The sequence below is a fragment of the Heterodontus francisci genome, chromosome 19, assembly GCF_036365525.1.
Source record: "Heterodontus francisci isolate sHetFra1 chromosome 19, sHetFra1.hap1, whole genome shotgun sequence".
In the NCBI taxonomy this organism is placed as follows: Eukaryota; Metazoa; Chordata; class Chondrichthyes; order Heterodontiformes; family Heterodontidae; genus Heterodontus; species Heterodontus francisci.
In genome coordinates this window covers 90,059,941-90,075,225 of record NC_090389.1, presented here as the reverse complement: position 1 = coordinate 90,075,225, position 15,285 = coordinate 90,059,941, and the positions used below count along the sequence as shown (strand labels likewise).

The 15,285-nt window shown below is 49.9% G+C and overlaps 1 protein-coding gene across 4 annotated transcripts in view; it reads left to right on the top strand.

Moving 5' to 3' along the window:
* Positions 1–15,285, top strand: part of LOC137380298 (cytosolic 10-formyltetrahydrofolate dehydrogenase-like) — a 292,525-nt gene that overhangs the window by 259,986 nt on the left and 17,254 nt on the right. For all 4 annotated transcript variants that reach the window (XM_068052206.1, XM_068052203.1, XM_068052204.1 and 1 more), the window contains 5 exons: positions 3,821–3,968; positions 5,073–5,192; positions 5,614–5,741; positions 14,235–14,385; positions 14,623–14,693. In XM_068052206.1, coding sequence (XP_067908307.1) covers positions 3,821–3,968; positions 5,073–5,192; positions 5,614–5,741; positions 14,235–14,385; positions 14,623–14,693 — 618 coding nt within the window. The remainder of the gene's footprint in view (positions 1–3,820; positions 3,969–5,072; positions 5,193–5,613; positions 5,742–14,234; positions 14,386–14,622; positions 14,694–15,285) is intronic.

Below are 15,285 nucleotides of genomic sequence, written 5' to 3'. Positions count from 1 at the left end.
AAGAGTCAGGGTTATGGAGAAGCCATTCAACAAATGGGTCCTGGTGGAAAACTCCTCTGCAGAAGCTGGTGTCCCAGTACTAGAAAGATATCAGAACTGAGAGATGATAACAACCAGGAAAGATTGAACAGGCTGGGCTCTTTTCTTCAGAAAAGAGAGGACTGAAGGGTGATCTGATAGATTGTGAAAGTGTTTGATTGGGCAGACATGGAGAAGATGTTTCCACTTGTGGGGAATCCAAAATTAGGGGTCTTAGATATCAGATAGTCACTAATAAAACCAATAGGGAATTCAGGAGAAACTTCTTTCCCCAGAGAGTGGGGAGAATGTGGAACTCACTACCACAGGGAGTGTTTGAGGTGCATAGTATCGATACATTTAAGGGGAAGCTGGATAAACACATGAGGGAGAAAGGAATAGAAGGATATGTTGATAGAGTGAGATGAAGAGGGATGGGAGGAGGCTCGTGTGGAGCATAAACACCAGCATGGAGCAGTTGGGCCAAATGGCCTGTTTCTGTACCGTAAATACTATGTCACCAGCAGCAGTTAGGACCATAGAACCACAGAAAAGTTACAGCACCGAAGGAGGCCATTCAGCCCATCATGTCTGCGCCTACTGAAAATACTAGCCGCCCAATCTAATCCCACCTTCCAGCACCTGGTCCGTAGCCTTGCAGGTTACAGCACTTCAGGTGCAGGTCCAGGTACATTTTTAAAGAGTTCAGGGTTTCTGCCTCCACCACTGATCCGGGCAGTGAATTCCAGACACCCACCACCCTCTGGGTGAAAAAGGTTTTCTTCATGTCCCCTCTATTCCTTCTACCTTAAATCTGTTCCCCCTGGTAATTGACCTCTCCGCTAGAGGAAACGGGTCCTTCCTGTCTACTCTATTTAGGCCCCTCATAATTTTGTAACCTTCAGTTAAGTTACCCCTCAGCCTCTTGTGTTATAAAGAAAACAACCCTAACCAATCCAATCTTTCCTCATAGCTGCAACATTCAAGCCCTGACAAAATTCTAGTAAATCTCCTCTGTACTCTCTCCAGAGCAATTATGTCCAATTGTGTTGTTATACATCCCTGTCCCCTGTAGTTGAGCTGTATTAAGTAATGTTGCCTCAGTTGCATGAGGTAGAGCACATTAATGTTAAAGACAAGGTGTTTCAGTTTGCATTGAAACCAAGTTACAACCGTGCAAGCCAGGGCACAGACATGCTTGAAGTTTGGGAGTGACCCTGGGCAATGGGCTCAAGCTAGTCGGTTTTCTTATTTGGCTTCCTTGTCTCGGGAGACAATGGGTAGCGCCTGGAGGTGGTCAGTGGTTTGTGGAGCAGCGCCTGGAGTGGCTATGAAGGCCAATACTAGAGTGACAGACTCTTCCGCAGGTGCTGCAGAAAAAATTGGTTGTCGGGGCTGTTACACAGTTGGCTCTCCCCATGTGCTTCTGTCTTTTTTTCCTGCCAACTGCTAAGCCTCTTCAACTCGTAGTAGGTATAGTTGTTTAAAGAAAGAAAGACTTTCAGAAAGACCTCTGGATGTCTCAAAATGCTTTACAGCCAATTAATGACTTTTGGAATGTAGTCACTGTTGTAATATATTAGTCTTCACTCCCTCCACCACTGATGCACAGCGGCAGCAGTGTGTACAAGATGCATTGCAGCAACTCACCAAGGCTCCTTCGACAGCACCTTCCAAACCCGTGACCTCTACCATCCAGTAGGACAAGGGCAGCAGACGCAAGGGAACATCACCACCTGCAAGTTCCCCTCCAAATCACATACCATCCTGACTTGGAACTATATCGCTGTTCCTTCACTGTCGCTGGGTCAAAATCCTGGAACTCCCTTCCTAACAGAACTGTGGGTGTACCTACCCCACATGGACTGCAGCGGTTCAAGAAGGCAGCTCACCACCAAGGGCAATTAGAGATGGGCAACAAATGTTGGCCTTGTCGCTGATGCTCACGTCCTATGATCAAATAAAAAAAATACAGCTAATTTTCACACAGCATGATCCCACCAGCAGCAAATGAGATAATGACCAGATAATCTGCTTTGTGATGTTGGTTGAGGGATACGTATTAGCCCAGGAACTGGGGGGAGCTCCTCTGCTATTATTTGAAATATTGCCATGGGATCTTTTATGTCTACCCAGAGGACAGAGGGGTCTTCCTTTAATGTTTCATCCAAAAGACAACACTTTCAACAGCATAGCACTCTCTCAGTGCGTGTGTCAGCCTGGATTTTGTGTTCATGTCTCTGAAGCGAGTCTTGAACCTGTGGCCTTCCAACTCATTCAAGAGAGTGTGACCCACTGAGCCAAGGCTGACATGGGCATCCATACAAGGCTGTCACATAGTGCTTGCTGTGAAGTTGTGAGCCTCATTGTTGTGAGATTGGACCTGACACAATGCTACTCCAGTACTGGCTGGCCAAATCTGGATGAGTCTCAGTGGGGAGGGTGCAGCCAGATTGTAGTGAGATTTGCTAGGTACTCAACATTTAGCACAGAGAGTATGACAGTATAATAAGGTGTCGGGTAAATAGCAATGGTTATGTTACCGAACCAGTAACCCAGAGGCCTGGGCTAATAGTCCAGAGAATGTGAGTTCAAATCCCACTGTTTAAGAATTTTAATTCCGTTTTAAAAATCTGGAAATAAAATTTGTTCTCAGTAAGAGTAACCGTGACATTGTCAGCTTATTGAAAAAAACCCAACTGGTTTACTAAAGTCCCTTTAAAAAAGGAAACCTGTGTCCATAACTGGTCTGGGCCTTTATGTGCCTCCAGTCCTACACCAACTCTCTGAAGCAAGCCAATCAGTTGCCAGCAGTTCAAGAAGCTGACCCACCACCACCTTCTCCGGATAACCAGAGATGGGCCAAAAAAATGCTAGCCTTGCCACAACTGGCATTCATAATGGAATGAATAAAGCAAAATGGACAAAAGATTCCCAACACAGAATCTGGAGAAGTACAACTCTCAGACACATTGAGTTGGAAGATTGATGAAATTTTGATAATGGAGATGCTAAACATTGAGGTTGAAAGCTGTGAAGATTCTATGATTTGCTTCTTGCTGAATCATTTGTCAGAATCCTACATTTACAGTTAATGCTAATTTTAACAGCCAACCACACCTTCAAGTAGAGGAATGCATTCCTGGCTCTAGTGCAAATCTGAGATTCCTTGAACTTTTTGAACTTGGATTTATATGGCACTTTTAATGTAGTAAAATGTTCCAAGGTACTTCACAGGATCATAAATCAGACAGGATTTGACGCTGAGCCACATGAGGAAATATAAGGGCAGATGAACAAAAGCTTTGTCAAAGAGGTAGGTTTTAGGAACATCTTAAAAGAGAAGAGGGAGTTGGAGAGGTTTAGGGAGGGAATTCCAGAGCTTAGGACCCAGGCAGCTGAAGGCACGGCCACCAATGGTGGAGCGATTTAAAATAATGCACAAGAGGCCAGAATTAGAGGAGCGCAGAGATCTCGGAAGGTTCTAGAGCTAGAGGAGATTACAGAGCTAGGAAGGGACGAGGCCATGGAGGGATTTGAAAACGAGCACAATAGAAAGAAGGAGCCATTGTGCATTACTTTTATTCCAAAGTGAGACAGATTCCAAGAGCTCTCTGACCATCCCCTCCGATTTTAATCGTACCTGCCTGGTGCAATTGAAGCAGTTTTGAATCACCTCATCTGAGTTTACTCTTCATTGATTTCTGTGGGCTGTAAAATTGAAGGGAGTGTAAATCAGGCACAAACTCACAGCTTCAATATCACTAGAAAATGAAGGAACTTCCTTTGTTCTTATCCGCAGACTGGTGGAAGAAATCAAACTGAAGTGTGGTGGTCTTCAGCTGCAGAATGAAGATGTCTACATGGCCACCACATTCGAAGACTTGACGCAGATGCTCGTGAGGAAACTTCGAGGGGAAGTTGAGGAGGAGGAGCTGCTGATAGACTATGTATACAGTCTTAATAATGTCTTAATGCATTAATAATCCGTTCATCAAAGATTAAAGATGTTTCTAATTTTTAAAAGTAGAATTAGCTCAAGAACGTAGGATAGCAACAAAACATGTCCACTGTCTCTGCCAGTTTGTGATTCTCTCTGGCCAAACTCCCTATCTCTCAATCTCTACTGATACAGGAATTGATTCATGACCCTTTTGAATCATAGAATATTCTTGTACAGGACCAGACACACCCCTCCCCCACCCCCATTCTAATCCCACTCTCCTCCTTACTCTCCATTGGTTTAATATTCCTCTTTTTCAAGCAGCTCCCAATTCTCTTTTTAAAGATTTTATGCCTCTGGTTCAACAATGGAGGTGCTCCAATACTTTGACCCTCATCTGTAAATCTCCCCTATGAGCATGGCCTCACCCTACACCTCTGGCACTGTACCCCAGCTCACACCTTCCATTCCATCCTGTCCTAACATGATGTCCACTGACAGACTTGCCAACAGGAGTTACTGGACTGTGATCGGGAGCAGGAACCCTGGCTGTTTTAAATTGAGAAAGTGAGGAGAAGGCCTGCAGGCCTGGAGAGAATGGTAGAGAAGTGAGATGGTATCTGACACAAGCCTAGGGGTTTGACTCTGTTTGAATGGGAGGGAAGAATTTGGGAGATGAAGAGTTGCACAGCATTGAAGTTCCGGAAAAGAATTTAGTCAAGGATGTCAGTTAGATTGTACATGAGCTGTGGAATGATGGGGATCAATGAGGGATTTCTCCGATTAGGGAGGTAATGATGGGGATGATTCCCAGAGGGCTGTGTGGACTGAGCTGGTTTCAATCCTGCATTGACCCTCACAGGAATAGAGAGTCACTGAGCTTGAGTGTTGCCAATCAATGTCTGATCTCTTTCGAGTTAGTAGGTGTGCGATGTCCCCATAGCGACAGAGCGGCACTCCATATCGAACAAATAGGAACTCTACCTGTGTGGGTCCATCAGTAGGGAATGAGGTTGGGTTTCTGTATGTCTTGGACACCCTGTCTAATCACATGTTCTAGGGTGATCAACTTTATCTGTAAATTGCTCCTGCTTTTTGAATTATTTTATAGTTTGAGATGAGCATCAACAACCTGACTCTGCGAATTCCTCACCAAACCTTCATCAATGGGCAGTTTGTAGATGCAGAAGGAGGGAAGTGGTATAACTCCATCAACCCCACAGACGGCTCGGTGAGTTTTGCTTGCGTGTTTGGTTCACATCTCCAGTAAAACTGGTTGTAACGAGAGAGAGATAATCCCTTCCCACTCTTTCTCGTTCCACATGCTTATTCCCTCTGCCCATCTCTCGCACGCTGTCTCATTCTCTTTCTCTCTCATTCTCTGCCTCTCTCTCTCTCTCTCTCTCTCTCTCGTTTCCTTTGCCTATCTCTTGATCACTGTCTCATTCTTTCTCTCTCCCCCTCATTCTCACTCTCTCTCATTTCCTGCCCCTCTATCTCTATTTTGTGTCTCATTCTCTGCCCCAACTCTCTCTCTCTCAACCACTATACCTCTCTCTCATTCTCTGCTTCCCTCTCGCTCACTCACACTCTCCCTCTAATTCCCTGCCTCTCTATCCATTTCTCACTCCATCACTGTTTCTGTCCCCCAGGTGATCTGCAAAGTGTCCCTGGCCCAGGTATCTGATGTGGACAAGGCTGTAGCAGCAGCAAAAGAGGCATTTGAGACTGGGGAATGGGGGAGGATGAATCCCAGGTACCGGGGCAGACTGATCTACAGGTAAGTACGGAAAGGCAGTAAACACAGACCTTGTGAAAGAGTCACAATCAACATTTTACTTCAAAAATAAGAGCAATACAAATAACAGAGATTGGCTTTGAATCATATCTCAAAGATACCAACAGATTGTAGCGACAATTGGATACAATGCTCAAGTGTTTGGAAGGTTCTGGAATATTATGGAAATAATGCAGAATAGGACATTAGCTCCATTTTGGCTGCCAGTATCAGGATCAGTCACTCCCAGGACAGGTATAACAAGGGGTTAGATACAGAGTAAAGCTCCCTCTACACTGTCCCCATCAAACACTCCCAGGACAGGTACAGCACGGGGTTAGATACAGAGTAAAGCTCCCTCTACACTGTCCCCATCAAACACTCCCAGGACAGGTACAGCACTGGGTTAGATACAGAGTAAAGCTCCCTCTACACTGTCCGCATCAAACACTCCCAGGACAGGTACAGCACGGGGTTAGATACAGAGTAAAGCTCCCTCTACACTGTCCGCATCAAACACTCCCAGGACAGGTACAGCACTGGGTTAGATACAGAGTAAAGCTCCCTCTACACTGTCCCCATCAAACACTCCCAGGACAGGTACAGCACTGGGGTTAGATACCCTTAAGATAGCGGGCAAGCGCGCGGACGTGAAACTGGTTGAGAGGCGCCGTTTTAATGTGTTCCTCAATGGGTTGCTGGGGGAGTGGAAGGCCAGGTGCACTTCCACTCCCTCCTCACAGTGAGGTGTTGGTGACGGGTTTTAAGTACCTTTGACATGAAGATAACCATAGCCAGCCTCAACATCAACGGCAGCAGAGGGGCTGACCGCAGATTTCACAATCTCTCAGACCTCAGGGAAGGGAGATACGCGGTGAGCTTTCTGCAGGAAACCCACACCGTTCCGGGAGACGAAGCCACCTGGCTCCTGGAGTGGCAGGGTGGGGTCTACATGAGTCACCTCACCCCTATTTCTAGTGGGGTGGCTATCTTGTTGGCCCCGACTTTTCAGCCGGAGATCTTGGGGGTCAAGGAGCTAGTGCCGGGCCGCTTGCTCCACCTCGCCGTTCGCCTGGGTAGCGTGCCGCTCCACTTTGTGAATGTGAACGCGCCCAGGCCCGGCGCTTTGCAAGCGCGCTTCTTTGAAGAAGTGTCCGCTCTCTTGAGCTCCATCGATAGCGGCGAGTGCATCATCCTCGGGGGGGATTTTAACTGCACCCTCAAGGTGGGGGATCGCTCCGGTCCCCAGCGCAGCCAAGCGTCGGTGGAGAAGTTGAGGGGACTGATCAGCTCCCTTAACTTGGTGGACGTCTGGCGGAATCTCCATCCCGACTCCAGCGCCTTCACGTGGAGGTCTGGAGGAGGAGGGTCGCGAATCGACCGCCTCTACATTTCGCAGGCGTACGTCTCCCGCGTTTTGGCGGCCTCCATGCGGCTGGTGCCGTGCTCAGACCACCGCCTGGTGTGGGCGGAGTTCACTCCGCTCCGCACGCGGGCGGGGTCCGCGTACTGGCACTTTAACAACCGGCTGCTGGAGGACGTGCGATTTCGGGACTCGTTCTGTCGATTCTGGGCCGACTGGAGAAGGAAGCAGGGGGGCTTCCCCTCCTTGAGGCTATAGTGGGATGTGGGCAAGACTCACATCCGCGTCTTCTGTCAGCAGTACGCGAAGGGGTCGACCAAGAGGCGGGAAGCCGAGATCGGGCGCCTTGAGAGGGAGGTGCTCGACTTGGAATCCCGCCTCGGTCATGCCGTCGTGGACCCGGCCCTGTGGCAGGCGTACAAAGAGAAGAAGGGCGCGCTGAGGAACCTGCAGCTCATAGGGTCCCGAGGCGCGTACGTGAGGTCGCGGATCCAGATCCTGGAAGATTTGGACCGCGCCTCACCCTTCTACTCGCTGGAAAAATGGCTGGGAGTCCGTAAGCAGCTCGTCGAGCTGCTGGCCGACGACGGATCCTCCATCACGGATCCGGAGGGAATGGGCCTCCTGGTCCGGACGTATTACAGTGCGTTGTTCTCTCCGGATCCGTCCAGCGAGGATGCGCGCTGAGTTTTGTGGGAGGACCTGCCGCAGGTCAGCCCGGAGGGCGCCGAAGGATTGGAGGCTCCGCTCACGTTGGCGGAGCTGACTGGCGCCCTCCACCAGCTCTCAAGGGGCAAATCCCCAGGGCTGGATGGGTTGACCGTGGAGTTCCTCAGGGCGTTCTGGGACGTCCTGGGGGACGATTACGCGCGGGTCCTGGGGGAAAGCCTGGCGACCGGGGAGATGCCCCTCTCGTGGCGCAGGGCGGTCATCGTCCTGCTGCCGAAGAGGGGCGATCTCCGCCTGCTTAAAAACTGTCGTCCGGTCTCCCTCCTCAGCACGGATTATAAGATCTTTGCCCGGGCTATGTCTACCCGCCTGGGCTCCGTGCTGGCCCACATGATCCACCCCGACCAGTCCTACACGGTCCCGGGCCGGTCCATCCAGGACAACATCCACCTGGTCCGGGACCTGATCCATCTTTCCCAGAGGACTGGTCAGTCGGTCGCCTTTCTCTCCCTCGATCAGGAGAAGGCGTTCGACAGGATCACGATTACCTTTTCGGGACTCTGCGCGCTTTCGGACTCGGGCCGCATTTCGTGGCCCGGGTCCGACTTTTATACGCCGCCGCAGAGTGTCTAGTCAAAGTTAACGGGTCCTTGACGGCGCCCCTTCGATTTGGGAGAGGAGTGCGTCAGGGGTGCCCCATGTCCGGCCAATTGTATACCATCTGCGTGGAGCCCTTCCTGTGCCTGCTTCGCAGGAGGTTGACGGGATTGGCTCTGCGCGAGCCGGCCATGTGGGTCGTCCTCTCGGCTTACGCCGACGACGTGCTCCTCGCAATCACAGATCCCGTTGACTTGCGGAGGATGCGCCACTGCCAGCAGACCTTTTCTGCCGCGTCCTCCGCGAGGATCAATTGGGAGAAATATTCCGGACTCCTGGTTGGTCAGTGGCGGGTGGACTCCCTGCCGGAGGACATGACACCTTTTGCGTGGAGCGCCACGCACCTCCTCTATCTGGGAGTCCACCTTAGCCCCGCTGAGGAAGCCTGACCGGCAAACTGGCAGGAGTTGGAGGCGAAAGTCACCGCTCGGCTGGGGCGCTGGACAGGACTGCTCCGAGTGCTTTCCTACAGGGGCCGAGCGTTGGTCATAAACCAACTGGTGGCCTCCATGCTGTGGTACCGGTAGGTCACTTTGGCCCCGCCCCCTGTATTTGCCACCAAGATCCAGAAGAAACTCGTCGATTTCTTCTGGGGCAAGAGGAAACACTGGGTCTCTGCCACGGTCCTGAGTATCCCGATCGAGGAGGGCGGTCAGTCGCTGGTGTGCGTCCGCACCCAGGCTGCGACTCTCCGCCTTCGGACCCTGCAGAGATACCTGTACGTCGAGCGTCCTCCCAGATGGTGTGCGCTGGCGACGTATTTTTTCCGCCAGTGTCACTGCCTTCAAGACGACACGCAGCTCCCGGTGGAGTCCGTTAGCCGCGCCTCTCTGAGGGAGTTGCCTGTCTTTTACCGGGATCTTTTCCGAGTCTGGAACATGGTCGCCTCCAGTCAGGGCGCTCCCCCGCCGGCGGAGGAGAGCGCCTCGGCTGTCCGGGCGGCCGACTCCGGGGACGGTCCGGCGGGCGGAGGAGTAGCCGAAACCCCCGGGACGCCCCTCACTGCGGGTGGCGAGGGGGCTCGGGAGTGCGGAGCGTTCCCGGCCGAGCGGGGGTCAGCTCGGCCGGAACTGCTCATCGGGCCCAGGCCCCGAAACCCTCCTCGGGAGCCGGTCCCGCACAACCCGAGCCGCCTCTCGGAAATGCCCTCCGTGCCATTCCAATCGGCGCGGAGGGGTTTCCTGTACGGGCTGCTCCTGCACACTCTCCACTTCCTCGCCCTCGTCAGCCGGCCGGACACGCCCTGGCGGTCCGCGTTGCCATCTGGCGGCGAGGGAAAACCCCGATGGAGGTCTCTCTACACGGGAGTCTTCCCCCTTTACATTGGGGACCTGGGGTGGAGGGTGCTGCACAGAGCAGTCCCGTGCAATAGGCTTTTAAGTAGGTTCACGGACTCCCAGGCCACCTGTACTTTCTGCGGCCTGGACGAGTCCGTGTTCCACATTTATAGGGAGTGTGCGAGGTTGCAGCCCCTATTTGAGTATCTGAAGGGGCTGCTCCTCAAATTCTGGCTGCACTTCAGTCCCACGCTCCTGATCTATGGGCACCCGGTGCGGAGGGGCTTGGGCCGGTAGGAGGATCTCCTCGTCGGTCTGCTCCTGGGCCTGGCCAAGGTGGCAATTCACAGGTCCAGGTTGCGGGCCGTCGGGGGTTCCGTCCTCCCCGATTGCCTGCCCCTCTTCCGCGGTTACGTTCGCGCCCGGGTGTCCCTGGAAAAGGAGCATGCGGTGTCCGCCGGTACGCTTGAGGCCTTCTGCGACCGGTGGGCACCGCAGGGACTGGAGTGCATCGTCGACGCCGAGAATGGCATTTTAATTTGAGTTTTTTTGTTTATTTATCTGTTTTAATAAAGTTATTTTAAAACTGTAAATATGTACATAAAGGGGGCCTGAGGGATAAAGGCCCCCTCGATGTGAAAAATATAAAAGGGGCCTGGGGTATAAAGGTCACCTTAAAAAAAAAAAAAACGGGGGGTTAGATACAGAGTAAAGCTCCAAAAAAAAAAGAAAAAAAAAAAAAAACGGGGTTAGATACAGAGTAAAGCTCCCTCTACACTGTCCGCATCAAACACTCCCAGGACAGGTACAGCACTGGGTTAGATACAGAGTAAAGCTCCCTCTACACTGTCCCCATCAAACACTCCCAGGACAGGTACAGCATGGGGTTAGATACAACAAAGGAACAGCAACTTGCATTTATGTAGCATCTTGAATGTAGCAACAGATTGCAAGGCGCTTCAAGGAGCGTTATGAAACAAAATGTACCTCATAACAGTATATTAGGACAGGTGATCAAAAGCTCAGTCAAAAGGGTAGCTTTAAAAGGAGGAGAGAGAGAGGTGGAAAGGTTAAGGGAGGGAGTTTCAATGCTTGGGGCCAAGGCAGCTGAAGGCAGACTGATACCGAGTGCAGAGAGTCTGTTAGACAATTGACACGACAAAGTTGCAGCCAGTATGATGGGTTGAAGTGTGTCTATTTTAACGCAAGAAGTGTCAGGAATAAGGGTGATGAACTTAGAGCATGGATCAGTACTTGGAGCTACGATGTTGTGGTCATTACGGAGACTTGGATATCACAGGGGCAGGAATGGATGTTGGATGTTCCGGGGTTTGGATGTTTCAAAAGGAATAGGGAGGGAGGTAAAAGAGGTGGGGGAGTGGCATTGCTAATCAGGGATAGTATCACAGCTGCAGAAAGGGAGGTCGTCGAGGAGGGTTTGTCTACTGAGTCATTATGGGTGGAAGTCAGAAACAGGAAAGGAGCAGTCACTTTGTTGGGATTTTTCTATAGACCCCCCAATAGCAACAGAGACATGGAGGAACAGATTGGGAGGCAAATTTTGGAAAGGTGCAGAAGTAACAGGGTTGTTGTCATGGGTGACTTCAACTTCCCTAATATTAATTGGAACCTCCTTAGTGCAAATAGTTTGGATGGAGCAGTTTTTGTCAGGTGTGTCCAGGAGGGTTTCCTGACTCAATATGTAGATAGGCTGACTAGAGGGGAGACTATGTTGGATTTGGTGCTTGGCAACAAACCAGGCCAGGTGGCAGATCTCTCGGTGGGAGAGCATTTCAGTGATAGTGATCACAACTCCCTGACCTTTACTGTAGTCATGGAGAGGGACAGGAGCAGACGGGAGGGGAAAATATTTAATTGGGGGAGGGGGAATTACAATGCTATTAGGCAGGAACTGGGGAGCATAAACTGGGAACAGACGTTCTCAAGGAAATGCACGACAGAAATGTGGAGGTTGTTTAGGGAGCACTTGCTGCGACTGCTGGATAGGTTTGTCCCGATGAGGCAAGGAAGGGATGGTAGGGTGAAGGAACCTTGGATGACAAGAGATGTGGAACAGCTAGTCAAGAGGAAGAAGGAAGCTTACTTAAGGTTGAGGAAGCAAGGATCAGACAGGGCTCTAGAGGGTTACAAGGTAGCCAGGAAGGAACTGAAGAATGGATTTAGGAGAGCTAGAAGGGGACATGAAAAAGTCTTGGCGGGTAGGATTAAGGAAAATCCAAGGCGTTCTACACTTATGTGAGGAACAAGAGGATGGCCAGAGTGAGGGTAGGGCCGATCAGGGATAGTGGAGGGAACTTGTGCCTGGAGTCGGAGGAGGTAGGGGAGGTCCTAAATGAATACTTTGCTTCAGTATTCACTAGTGAGAGGGACCTGGTCGTTTGTGAGGACAGTGTGGAACAGGCTGATATGCTCGAACAGGTTGAGGTTAAGAGGGAGGATGTGCTGGAAATTTTGAATGATATGAGGACAGATAAGTCCCCGGGGCCAGACGGCATATACCCAAGGATATTACGGGAAGCGAGGAAGAGATTGCTGCGCCTTTGGCGATGATCTTTGCGTCCTCACTGTCCACCGGAGTAGTAGCAGATGATTGGAGGGTGGCAAATGTTGGTCCCTTGTTCAAGAAAGGGAATAGGGATAACCCTGGGAATTATAGACCAGTCAGTCTTACGTCGGTAGTGGGCAAATTATTGGAGAGGATTCTGAGAGACAGGATTTATGATTATTTGGAAAAGCATGGTTTGATTAGAGACAGTCAGCATGGCTTTGTGAGGGGCAGGTCATGCCTCACAAGCCTTATTGAATTCTTTGAAGATGTGACAAAACACATTGATGAAGGAAGAGCAGTGGATGTGGTGTATATGGATTTTAGCAAGGTATTTGATAAGGTTCCCCATGGTAGGCTCATTCAGAAAGTGAGGAGGCATGGGAGTTGGCTGTCTGGATACAAAATTGGCTGGCCCATAGAAGAGAGAGGGTGGTAGTAGATGGAAAGTATTCAGCATGGAGCTCGGTGACCAGTGGCGTTCCGCAGGGATCTGTTCTGGGACCTCTGCTCTTTGTGATTTTTATAAATGACTTGGATGAGGAAGTGGAAGGCTGGGTTAGCAAGTTTGCCGATGACACGAAGGTTGCTGGAGTTGTGGATAGTGTGGAAGGCTGTTGTAGGTTGCAACGGGACATTGACAGGATGCAGAGCTGGGCTGAGAAGTGGCAGATGGAGTTCAACCTGGAAAAGTGTGAAGTGATTCATTTTGGAATGTCGAATTTGAATGCGGAATACAGGCTTAAAGACAGGATTCTTGGTAGTGTGGAGGAACAGAGGGATCTTGGGGTCCATGTCCATAGATCGCTCAAAGTTGCCACCCAAGTTGATAGGGTTGTTAAGAAAGCGTATGGTGTGTTGGCTTTCATTAACAGGGGGATTGAGTTTAAGAGCCGTGAGGTTATGCTGCAGCTCTATAAAGCCCTGGTTAGACCACACTTGGAATATTGTGTTCAGTTCTGGTCGCCTCATTATAGGAAGGATGTGGAAGCTTTAGAGAGGGTGCAGAGGAGATTTACCAGGATGCTGCCTGGACTGGAGGGCATGTCTTACGAAGAAAGATTGAGGGAGCTAGGGCTTTTCTCATTGGAGCGAAGAAGGATGAGAGGTGACTTGATAGAGGGGTACAAGATGATAAGAGGCATAGATAGAGTGGATAGCCAGAGACTTTTTCCCAGGGTGGAAAGGGCTATCACCAGGGGGCATAATTTTAAGGTGATTGGAGGAAGGTTTCGGGGAGATGTCAGAGGTAGGTTCTTTACACAGAGAGTGGTGGGTGCGTGGAATGCACTGCCAGCGGTGGTAGTAGAAGCAGATACATTAGGGACATTTAAGCGTCTCTTGGATAGGTACATGGATGATTGTAGAATGAAGGATAGGTAGTTAGTTTGATCTTAGAGTAGGTTAAAGGTTCAGCACAACATCGTGGGCCGTAGGGCCTGTACTGTGCTGTACTGTTCTATGTTCTAAAGTTGGGGTTGCACAAGAGACCAGAATTGGAGGAGTGCAGAGATCTTGGAGGGTTGTGGCGATGGAGGTAACAGAGGTAGGGAGGACGAGGCCATGGAGGGATTTGAAAACTGGGATGAAACATTTAAATTCGAGGCACTGCCAGACCCAAAGCCAATGTAGGTCAGTGGGTACAGGTTCGGTGGGGGGGGGGGGGGCGGGGGGGGTGGTGAAGAAGGAAGTGGGCAGCAAGGTGAATATTCAGTGTCCAGACTTACACATGGAAAGCGATCCCATGACTAAAGGATAAGGGAGGAGCTGTACCCCAGGGGAGAGGAGGGGTAGGGAGAATGCTGGGGGGACGAAAACCTGACTCATTAATTAGCTTTGGCTCAGTTATTTGAAGAGTTAGAAATGTATTATTCCAAGCAGTTTGGAAAACCTTGCACTCACGTGATTCTGAATTGAAATTTGGACTGATTGTATCTGGGGATCTGAATTCTCCTATCCTGTAGGTTGGCAGACCTGATGGAGCAGCACCAGGAGGAACTAGCAACAATTGAAGCCATCGACTCGGGCGCTGTTTATACTTTGGCACTGAAAACCCATGTAGGAATGTCCATCCAGACATTCCGCTACTTTGCTGGATGGTGTGACAAGATTCAGGTTTGTGGCGGTCTGAACTGTAGCTCCTGAACTAGAATCCGCATGGTTTGCAAGACACCTGTATGTACCTGTACACCTGCACACACATACATACTTGCACACACCTGTTCACCTGCACACACCTGTAGATGTGCACACACATGTATTGTTGCACACAACTGTGCACCTGTATACCTGCACTAGTTTGTAAGGAAAACAGTTTGTCTAATCACTAGTGCTATCTCTCTCTCTCTGTAGGGCTGCACCATCCCCATTAACCAAGCTCGGCCTAATCGCAATTTAGCCTTTACTAAGAGGGAGCCAATTGGGTAAGAGTTTGACTTACACTTGTACATTGATTATTTTTCTGCAGGGAGGAGAAATTTGTGACCAACTGTGTATTTTCACACCCGTACGGCTGTAGCAATGGATTGTCATAGTGAGCGAATGTGTCATTCATAATGATCAGGAACACATCAAGCTCCCAGCTTTGAACTCTGCCCTCTATACCAGCAGTCTTTGTGATTCCAAATCCTACCTCTGCAAATTGTTAGTTAATTCAACATATTCCTGACACCAGGAAAATGAGCATGAAACAGAACCAAAACCCAACTGGTTCATTCATGTCCATCAAGGAAGTGTGTTTACTCAGTCTGGCCTATTCATGACTCCAGTATAAACCACATGGGTTTTTAATGATAATCCATAAACTTCACTTTTACTGAGGTCAGAATTTTAGTTCCGGTTTTTATTAAAGTGAATTCAAATTCTGAAAGTGCCATGACTGAGATTTGAACTCGGGATCTCTGGAATATTAGTCCAGGCCTCTGGATTACCAGTCCAATAACATAAACCACAAAACTAACATACCCTACTCTCTATACTGAAAGACAGAAGATAGAAAGATTTGCGTTTATCTGG